Source organism: Lipophrys pholis (genome assembly GCF_963383615.2).
Source record: "Lipophrys pholis genome assembly, chromosome: 14".
Taxonomy (NCBI): domain Eukaryota; kingdom Metazoa; phylum Chordata; class Actinopteri; order Blenniiformes; family Blenniidae; genus Lipophrys; species Lipophrys pholis.
Genome location: NC_137633.1, coordinates 11,764,051 through 11,774,777, shown reverse-complemented (window position 1 = coordinate 11,774,777; position 10,727 = coordinate 11,764,051). Strand labels below are relative to the sequence as shown.

The 10,727-nt window shown below is 43.6% G+C and overlaps 2 protein-coding genes across 2 annotated transcripts; one reads left to right on the top strand and one right to left on the bottom strand.

Annotated features, from left to right (window-relative positions):
* Positions 1 to 4,094, top strand: LOC308120297 (pentraxin-related protein PTX3-like). The gene is made up of 2 exons (XM_080480812.1): positions 1 to 261; positions 1,864 to 4,094. Exons 1-2 carry the CDS (start codon positions 126 to 128, stop codon positions 2,481 to 2,483), a joined length of 756 nt encoding a protein of 251 aa, XP_080336938.1. The 5' UTR covers positions 1 to 125; the 3' UTR covers positions 2,484 to 4,094.
* slc35g2a (solute carrier family 35 member G2a) lies at positions 3,849 to 9,875 on the bottom strand. The gene is made up of 2 exons (XM_080480811.1): positions 9,565 to 9,875; positions 3,849 to 6,523 (listed from the first exon to the last, which is right to left on the bottom strand). The coding sequence occupies exon 2, from the start codon at positions 6,495 to 6,497 to the stop codon at positions 5,142 to 5,144; it is 1,356 nt and encodes a 451-aa protein (XP_080336937.1). The 5' UTR covers positions 6,498 to 6,523; positions 9,565 to 9,875; the 3' UTR covers positions 3,849 to 5,141.
* Between the last annotated feature and the right edge of the window lie 852 nt (positions 9,876 to 10,727).

Here is a 10,727-nt window from a genome sequence, read left to right as displayed (position 1 = left end):
AGTGAGAGGAGCTTTACATAAAGTGAAGGGGGTGAATGAGTGAAGGGAGTGCAGCACTGGGTGGCAACTCTGAACACTTCCAGACGCACGCACCTTATTTCCAACTAATCTAAAGGGAATCCGTCATGTGTGTGCTCAGGATGTGGAGGCTGATTTGCCTGCTTGGTGCTTTGGGTTCATGTTTGTGTGTGAACGAGGTTGAGTACGAGGGAAACTACGTGGAAAACTATGACAATGAGATCTCCGAGGACCAGCAGGAGGGTGAGTTTCATTTGTTTTGTGTCTTGGTCTCTTCGGTTCCCTGCTTGTTTGAACAGATGGATCATTGTGAAGAATTTTGCTCTCAGTGTGCCAGGCCTCCGTCAGCCAAGCCGAGTAAATATATGTTTACATTTTAATGAATGAAAAGGAATCAAGACTGGTTTGGTAGATTATTAAAGTGAAGATGTCACAAGATGCTTTTCCACAAAATGTTTGTTGATTTGAGCCAGTTAAGAGTTACTATCATGTTCATATTGTGATGGCCTTATGAAGTGGGAAATACCATCTTCAGATATTATATGCACTGCATAGTGTTTATTAAAAAGCTTCTGGAAAAACTCCCTGACCATCGCTCTCTGATCAAGTTCATTCACAGTCACTGTAATAGAGTGAGTGCTGTCACATTTGTTGAATCTGACATTAAAAAAAAATCTTAAATCAGCTTCACTAGAATAAGATTTATTTATTTATAAAAAGGCAGTGTATATAGCTGCACGTAAACATGTAAATATATTTAAGATTATAACCACAGCTAATTTCCATCTTTAGTTCTTTCACAGACCATTGTCAGCCACATCAAACAAAAACTCAAACAACAGAATGAAGATGTGATGCAAAACGTTAAAAAAGAAAAAAAAATGTTGATTTCAGACCGGAGAAGGTATCTGAGATGTTAAAGTGAAACGTGCTAAGCTGCATCACACAGCACCTTTGTCTCAATGAAATGGAGATTAAAAACTATGAGTCCGACATGAATTTCCACTGCAACTTTGTTGTTCCAGTGATCTGTATGTTACTCACTAGATGGTAAAGCGGAAGAAAGAAAGACTTGGGAGAGGAGGGGAGTAATGAGTTGACCCATTTAAAGTAATTGCCAGCAAGTGTGTAAAAACTTTACTGGGACCGACATAAAACCAACGTCAGATTGCGACATTTGTTTTTGCCACAGAACAAAGACATTGAAACAATCCTAACAATGACAACAGGCAAAAGAATTTCACATTATCCACTATTGACATTTTAGCCATATTATTTTTTATATGTTCATTCAAATGTGTTTGTTTTGATTGTTTAACAACTTTAATCTATAGTAAATTCTGTACGCTGTGGGAAATTGAAGGAACTTTTCGCTCATATTTTCCAAATACAAAACTGTGCGACTGTACTACTGCATTAATGAGCCCTTCTGACACCCATTTCAACAATAAACATACGTATAGTTTATATGCTCTTTAACGAGCTGTCCATCATACTTTTTGAATATTTTCCAAAGTCCCTGTTATGCATCAACCTAATAGTTTTTTGGCATTTTATAACTGTCAAACACAGTCATTGCATTTTATCTTCAACACGTAACTCTTTAAACGTACGTATTTATATTCAATGCACACATTACTCACTTTTCCATCATCATTAAAATTCCTTCAGTTATATATCAAAGTACCAATACAAACCTTTTTCAGAGCTTGATTTGTATTTCATCGTCATCTTACTTAATCAAATCAATAACATCGTTGCTATGATGTTAGTACAATCTTTCATTTCCGACTGACTGGTGTCAATAATGTGTAACTGATACCACCATGGGGTTGTTGTCTGCAGGGGACTCTCAAACTTCACCGTGCCATGCAGATCTCTCCCGCTGGGACAAGCTTTTCGTCGCTCTGGAGGACTCCCACATGAGGCAGAACATGCTTCTGCAGTCTGTGGAGCAGTGCTGTGCAGGAAAGGTCTCTCTGAAGAACCTGGCGGATAAAGTGGCCAGGGGAACATGTCAGCAGTGTGCACCCAGTCTGGAGACCGTGTGCCGGGCACAGGCAGAGGAAGCAACCCTCAAACTCCAACGGAGCCTGGTGGAGCTCAGAGAGGAGGAAACGCAGAGGGAGAGGAGACTGAGTGTGACTCTGCAGATGCTCCTGCGCAGCAGCCATGAAGAAAACGCCCGGCTGAAGCGGTTGGAACATGCCATACCGTCACGACCGGCCGACAGCAGGACAGGACCCCAGACAACACCAGGACCCGGGGTTTTCGGGACATTTGGCTCCGGGACGAAGCCGATCACATCTGTCCTAACGGAGCAAGAGGTGACTTCACCACCACATATAGGGACAATGGAAAGGGCTCTGGTTTCCATAGCAACGGAGCTGCAGAGGCTTCACCTGCAGCTTAATAAAGTTGTTGAGCAGGCAGGAGCACTGAGGAGGGACAGAGGAGACACATGAATTGGCCCGAGGAAAGGAATCATTTTAAAACATTAACTGGGCCCATTGATGATAATGAGTTTGCACATATTTGTTTCGGTGGTTACTTGTTAAAAGAGTTCATTTATATGTGCATGTTAGTGTTTGTCTGGTGGCAATGAACCTAAATGTACCATAAACGTTGTGTGCTTGTTATAATGAATAAAATTTTATGGAACGACTCAATCAGCCTCATGGAAAGGTTTCCTCCCTTCTCCCACTCAACTCCATTTCAGCTGTGTATTTATATTCTCATTGGGATTGCAGTTGTCTAGTACGTGAGCATTATCTGTGCTCACATGTGCCAGAGTTTGCCTCTGGTGGTGTCTGCAAAATCCCCATAGCCACAAGAAGGTGTGTCAAAGTATTTGATTGTGTGTAACTCTGGTCTCTCCCACTCATTAGCTGCTTTTAAGGGTGTCTGAACCTAAAGAGGCCACGACTTCTGATTCTCAGTGTTTATGGTGCATTTAAACCAGTCAGAACTTTATTACACTGCGCCCATCCCATTTTTTTATGCCCGACACATACACATGCACGCGTACTCATTATTAAAAAAAAGATGAGTGACTGGTGTGGTTGCTGGTTTTTCACTATTAGTCCTTTTATTTTAAACCAATGACCCGTGGTGTGGGAGTTAACATAGCGATGAAGATCTCTGTTCCAAATTTAAGTATGGCTCAGGGGCTTTTCCGTGAGTTTACATTTTCTCACTGTTTGCTTCCCTTTTTTTTTCTTGATCTTGATATTTACAAAGACATCATTCCATGCCTTCCAGTCATCAGCACTGTATAAGGTCTAAACGGATGACGCGTTGACTTACTGAACTATTGATCGCATTCAGCAGCACATTTCACACTCATGATGTCAGGAAAAACTAGACATACATGATTTGAAGCACTTATTGATCGAAACGTCTGTTAATGGAAGTGGCCACATGCCAGGAAGTGACCAATTGACAACATAGCAAATTCATGACAGTATTACATCCCCAAGGAACAGAGATGGCTTATAGAAATGTTGTTCACTGGGTTACTTTTTTACATTTCAGTACATTTCTGAGTCTGTACTTTTTACATTTACTCCAGTAAATGTCTTTGAAACAATAGACTGTAAGTTGTAAACGTTGATCATTTCATCTGATGTCTTTGGAAAATTAAGACGCGCTAATGCTTTAGAATTTCATTTAGTGCAGAGGTTAGTTTTATTCCACCAGTGGTTCAGTGAGCATTAGAGATCACAGGGTGGCCTGATGCTCCATCAGATCAAAGGTCTGCCTCTAATCTGATTTGAAGATGTGGAAAAGCAACCACAAAAACACAATTAAACTCCAGAGCAGACAAGGGAAACTGGTTAATGCTTTTAATATCAAGGCTCCTGCTTTTGTCTCTTCGCGACGTTCTCTTTTAAACAATCAGGAGAAGCTTCAGGGATAAAAAGATTGGGAAGGGCTGGATTAGACTATGAGTGAAATGCCGCAACAAAAAACATTTTAGCCACATGTGGTTTTAATTAGTCCAACACACTAACGTCACAGGAACATTTTGACTAGTAAAATGTCTTGCCACCATAGAATAAATGTATACTTGTGGTTATTTCTGCTCGTGTGCATGTCCCTTGATTTTATATATGAGCAGCTGTGTGAAGAACTGCAGTAAGGGCCTGACAGTTTATTCATAAAATACTACTAATAAGGTGCAAGATCATGTTACAGCTATTTCCCACGGTTTCCTAGTATTTAGACAGGGTTACACCAGTCTGTTCAAATCATAAGCAGTTTTCATTAAAGTTCTCCATCTGTGGTGTGTGTGAGAGGGGAAGACGCGAAGAGTCAAGCAGGGTGTTAATGAAGAGGGAAATTGTAGATCCCGGTTTAAAACAAAGAATTGTGTGACAGTGTTTGTGTGTATGGCAAGTTAGTTATTTGACAGAATGACCGTTCACCGCTCACGCCCTTATCAGCCAGCTGGCCAGACACAGCACAATAACCCGCCATCCTCCTCCTCGCTCTTCTGCCCTGACTTCCTTTCTAATTATGCTTTGTCCCTTTCATCCCTATTTCGTCATCCGGTCCTTATCTGTATGCCGATCCCATCGTCTTCTCTCGCTCTTCCCCCATTTGTCTTACTGTGATTGTGGGTCTCACTCCCTTCTTTTACCACCCATCTTCTGTTTTTTTTCATTCTTTGACTTACAAGCAGCCAAATAGACCAGCATCAGTTCTTGGCCAAACCACTGCAGGCTGCTCAGTCTCGATGTTATAGCTTCATGAAATGTTGTCAACACACACACACACACACACACACACACACACACACACACACACACACACACACACACACACACACACACACACACACACACACACACACACACACACACGCGTGTCATTTTGGTGGTAACTGATCAGAAGTGTTGCAACATATTTGCACTGTGTTCAACAGAGATAATTTAATATTACATCACTTTGTCACCATAACAGACAACACAATATTGGCACTTTCTTGAAAGCAAGAAGACAATACAAAATATTCAAAGCTTCAATAAACATTTAGCAGTCTTTTATGTACACCAGAATAAATCTCACAAAGAAGGAAGTGAGATAAGGACAAGTGTGCAGCGCTACAAGAAGAGCGATTTCTATTTTATAGGCGAGTCCAGAATCTCCTCGTACTCCTCCCTCTGGCGGCGCCCACCACCTCGAGACGGCAGCAGCTTCATTGCAACCAGCCAGCCGACGCTCAGCACAACCATGACGTTCCCCACGACCTCAGGAGCAGTGGGGGCCACCGGCAGCACGGCCAAATGCAGGAGCATGGCAACAGATACCTCCAGGCTCTGAGAGGCGGAGACCAGAGCGGGGTGGAGCCTGGTGAGGGCATGCGTCATTCCCAGGAAGGCAGCGACTGAGCACGCGACCAGGCCCAGGACCAGACCCCAGGCTGGGGCACTGACCGGCCACGACCAGCCCTCCTGGAGCAGCACCAGAGAGGCCGGGGCCAGCAGGCAACCTGTCCAGCTGACTGTGAACAAAGCCGTGCCGACTCCCACCCTGTCCTTCAGGGACCGATACCCAACCAAGGCCAAGGCCATCCACAGCCCTGCCAGTGCTGAGAGGGACCATCCGAACGCACCCTTCCAGAACACAACTGGGTCAGTCGGCGAATCCACATTAGTTTCATCTGCTGTGGGGAGTAAAACGAGCCCTAAACCACACAGTCCTGCGGCGATGGTGATCCCATCAGCCAATCCCAGCCTCTCCTCCAGGAGCAGGAAGGCGAGAGTCGCTGATAGTGCTGTGGTTGCCAGGCGCCACGTTGTTGTCGCGTTTCCAGGGGAGACAAATGTAAGTGATGAGTAGGCGCAACACAGGGAGAGGGAATATGCGATGCCATAACAAAGAAGACGAAGTCGGTAGCCCTCTGGTCCGAAGGGGTTCTCTCCTCTGTGAAGTGGTACGGCCACGGACAGTAGCTGTACGATGGACCGAACCAGGACCAGAAACAAGGGACCGAGACTAAAGTGTTCAGAGGCCAGGCGGGTCAGAACAATCAAGCAGCCGTGTGCCAGGGCCGCCCCGAGCAGCCCTACCCAGGTGAGGCGAGATGCAGATACAGATGCCTCACCAAAACTGGCTAGCTGTTCTCCCACCCCTTTCCCAGGCCCTTTTGCTGCTTTGGCTCCTCCCTCTCCTCCCTCTGCTCCACCAGCAGCCTGAGGTTTGTGTGCTGTGTCTTTGTCTCTGGACCCAAACAGAGTCAGGGGCCATCTCTTGCTCTCTGTCAGCTGTTTTTTGTCTGACGTCTCCTCCAAGAAAGAACCAAAGTCCTCAAAAGACGGAGCGTCATCGTAGCCTTCGTCTCCAGGCTGGGGAAAGTGCGTGTGAACTCCGGGTTGGGGGGCATATGGGGTGTGTGTGGCGTATTTTGCTGTGACAGTGTGAGGGTGGATCTTGACTCTCTTCTTTGAGCCACTGAGGAGGTGAGTGGACTCCATTTTGAAACTGGAGAGAGGATGAACACCTGCATGAAAAAAAAATACAAACAAAAAAAGACAGGCTTTTAGTGCCAAATGCAATATATATCTTGACTCCTGCCAGCCTTCGCTGCTCTCACTCCCTCATGCCGCCACTCTCTGGGATCCTGCTTGATATCTCATATATCTTTAATATCCAGGATAATAATAGAAGTGACTCACATCTTCCCTTGTGCCTTGGGTATTTGCCAGTGAATGCACGCAAGCTTTACCCATTTGACCCATCTCCACTTTAATTGTTTCTTTTCCTTCCCCATGACAAGGCTTCACATAAAGTACATATTGGTTGAGTTTCAAAATAAACGTAATGGCCTTTATCGCGCCTTTCAGCTTCTTCAGATTGCACAACCTTCACGAGAGCTTAGAGATTGTTGGCAATGACAGTTACACAAGCAAGTGCTTCCTGCCTCATTCGCCTCCCATCTTTCTTATTTTAATGACTGTCACTCTGCATTCCTCGCTGGCACTTTAATCAGTCCATCTGAAAGAGAATGTTGCTTTTATTCACTTTCTATTAAAAAAAAGGCTTTAAAATCCAGTCTCTGAGCTACGTAACTACCTCTGCAACTATCTCCCCTCCTGGTACTTACTCCTCAACTTTTCTTTTCAAGGTCCCACATGCTCAACGGATGGCTAACTTATAACTGATATATGGCCCTCTGCGGCAGAACAACCTGGCTCTGCAGGTGTTTTGAAGTACCACTGCTGCATTTCAGGTTGTAAAATGGTGTGCAGTTCATTGGTTACTCTGACAATGAGAGACACTTTCACCTTACTGCATATTTTTCTTGAATTTTGTGTCATTATCATGTGCTAATAAGAATGGCATTTATTGACGATGATTGTAAAGACAATAATTTAACATTTAAAGGTCTTTACTCAATTCATCGACCAGCTTTCACAAGACAGCACATATACTACTACCATGTTTAAACTCAGTATCGCAGCGTACAGTAGATTATCACAGCTATGTTCAAAGGCAAGTTACATCCCTGACATGTCTCCAGTCCACCACAGGGCAAATACACACTCACACTAACACCTCAGGGTAATTTGGAACCATTGGTTACAACAAACACAGATTTTGGACAATGGGAGAAAGCTGGCATACACAAAGAAACATCATGTATGCGAAACCCGGACTTGAACCAGGTATATTCCACTAACCACTACATCACAGCCTCTCAGGAGGTTGCAAACGTCTTAATTTTGACATATCATCAAATTGAAAATTGTAATGTGCATACACACATTTGGCAAAATAATCTTCTCCAAAGCAATAAGCACATGAAAAAAAAAATGTTTCACCACCAAATAATGCTAAATGTTAAGATACAACATGCTACAATATGTCTTAATAAAATAAATGACTTAACAACTACGACGCATCTTCCAGAAATGTCCTCCTTATTAGATTGTTAAGAGTTTGTTTCGTTGTATTTTCCTGGTTATTTTCTAAGTGAACTATGAAACTAGCAGACTGAGTTATGGCTTTTGGCAGCATCATCCGTGGTGCAGTCCATTCATCAATTTACAGACGATTATGTGGCCTTTGCTCTTTTCAAGAAATGTATTTCCACATTGACATGAACTGTATTGAAAACACTTTGTAGACTCGTGGAGCTTATGTTGTTTTTAGCTCCGTTGGGCAGAATGAAAAAGTGCTCATACAAATAATGTATTGCAAAATGGGTAGCAAAGGTTTTCTTTTCAGATGATCTTTAATCTGCATTTTCTTCAATTGCTGTAATATGAGTTTGGCGCTGAATGATTGCATGAAAAAAATCACAGGCCTGAGGTTTCTCTTGTGACATTTGAGAGGATTATGTATTTTACTCTCGCTGAAATCTGATCAGCTGCTCTGTGAACACACAAAGACCCAAAAGAGATCAGGATGTTCCTGTCTGACTCTCCTCGATCAGTAAGATCTATATCGCTCGGTGTAATGCAGCCTGCATCTGCAATGCTGCTGCTGCTACTCTCGAAAGCTTGTTTTACACCTTACACAACCCCAACAGTGAGCCACCACAAGCAGACCCGCCTCACGGGAGAGCAATAACAGATGAACCTTGTATATTCAGAGAGGACTTACGCTGTCCTCTTATAGTCTATTTATGTAACTATCCCCATTTATTTCTTCTTTGACAAGAACCTTTTAAGAGAATATAGGGCTTTTAAAAGCAATAACATAATTGATATGTGCCATAAATAAGCCAAACAGTCTGGATGGTTCCTCTACTTTGTTAATATTTGAACATATTAAGAGGATGCTTGTCAAAGTTTAAGCCTATAGTTCAAATAGGATTGATTAGAGCTGATAGTTACATAATTTATCTTGGCTGGCTGAGGTGGGAATAAATGCGATCTCAGCTTGAGAGTTAATGCATGTATATTTAGCAAATAAACGTGTCTGGATGTGAGATGTTCTTGTTCTTGTCAAGGTTATCTCGGTTCCATGGTGCGCTCTGGTGACGCCAAAGGACTGAACGCGGGCGCGCACACACACACACACTAACACAAATTGCTCCGCGTTGCTGCCGCATCTCCGTTCAATTAAAAACAGCCGTTTCACAGCGAGGGACATCATCTCCCGTCTTTGTTTCGACGCTGCGCCGCGCCACTTCAGAGAAACCCGGGTTCGAATCCCACTCCTGAACCACACAGGGAGGTTTTGTTCTGCATGCGCCAAACGACGACCACCATCCGTATGCGCACGTGCGCGCGTAATATGCCTTGGCTAACAGCACGACCCGTGACCCGTGACAAATTCATGAATGAATGGGGAGAGGAGCGCGCGCGCTCCCAACACTCAGCTCGGGGATTGGCACGCGGCAGGTGGATCAATAAACCCAGACCCCTCATACGATTTCCCAATTAGTGGCCCACTGTAATTTCATGTCAGTGGATAAAATGGTCAAATCAGTAAACCTTCAGTTTAGGGTGTTCACAACCTTTCAGCTGCCTGGAGAAAATAAACGAAATTAAAAAAAGAAGAAGAAAAGAAATCGCTTCCTCCGCCTCTACTCACCTGCTGGACACCGGATTGAACTTCACTGGCAGTCAACCTCAGTCATGCACCGAGCATCTCCAGCCCTCCATCGCCTCTCCTTTGCCATTTGTACCTCCTCTCTCTCCTCTCCTCTGTCTGGTGCTGCAGTCGGGATTATTTTCAAGGGCACCGTGCGCGCCTCAGACGGACACCTGCGGTCACCTCGCTCTCTCTTGAGAGAGAGAGAGAGAGAGAGAGAGGGGAAATGTGTGTTTGATGGCAACCTACTGCCCGTACATCACTCTCTGAAGTGATCCAGATGCTCTTCCTCAGTTAGAGAGAGAGCGTGCGAGAGAGAGAGCATTACGTCTGAGCATGCGTGACGTCCACGTACCCCCTCATCATTGAAGCAATAATGGTTGCCAAATATGGAGAGATCTGGGTTGGTAGCCAGTCCACCAGAGACACAGACAACCACACACAAAATGATCCCTTAGTGCAATTTACTTATTTTTTTCATTAATCAAAAATGAATAAATTATACATGACTTCTGTGATGATCAAAAGTTGAGCCTCCTTTAATGGTTTCTAATGTGTATAGCCAAAAGGCTTTTACACACATACACAATTTCTCAATGACATTATGGAAAAAGAGCAGGGTGAACTTTTCTTCCCTGACAGGTCCTCTGTCGATAGTTATGATTTACCATAACTATTATAATTTACCATAATGTCTGTGCAGATTCTCATTTGTCCAGGTCAGATTTGTCCACGTTGGTGCAGCTGAAGCAGGCAAACTGGACTTCATCATATGTGTTGGGAGTCATTTCATTCTTTACCCAAGTTTCCTCATCAGCTCACAAAACTCTGTGAGGAAAAAGATTTAGATGAAATGATGACGTGTTTGTCTGTTTGTGCATAAGTTGTATTCACTCGTCACAAATTCAGGTAAGTAGGCACAATGCACAATTGTTTATTTTCTCATATCAGTATCTGATTAGATTTTCCCCATTCAGCTGCAGAATGCACGTTTGTTTTGTTTTTTGATTTTGTAAATGATTAATGAAACACACACTTCACTTCAACTTCCTAATGCAACAGTTAAGGGCTTTTCTCGAAGACCAACAGTGGTGATTTATTGGTGGTGGGATCAGAACCACCTTACTTCAGGCTATACAAGACTACTTCTCTAAACTCTGGGC

Excerpts from the sequence above, each read along its gene's own strand:
- LOC308120297 (XM_080480812.1), top strand. The coding sequence starts at position 126 with ATGTGTGTGCTCAGGATGTGGAGGCTGATTTGCCTGCTTGGTGCTTTG. Across the intron at positions 262-1,863 it reads CTCCGAGGACCAGCAGGAGG|GGGACTCTCAAACTTCACCG; the intron begins GTGAGTTTCATT and ends TGTTGTCTGCAG.
- slc35g2a (XM_080480811.1), bottom strand. The coding sequence starts at position 6,497 with ATGGAGTCCACTCACCTCCTCAGTGGCTCAAAGAAGAGAGTCAAGATC.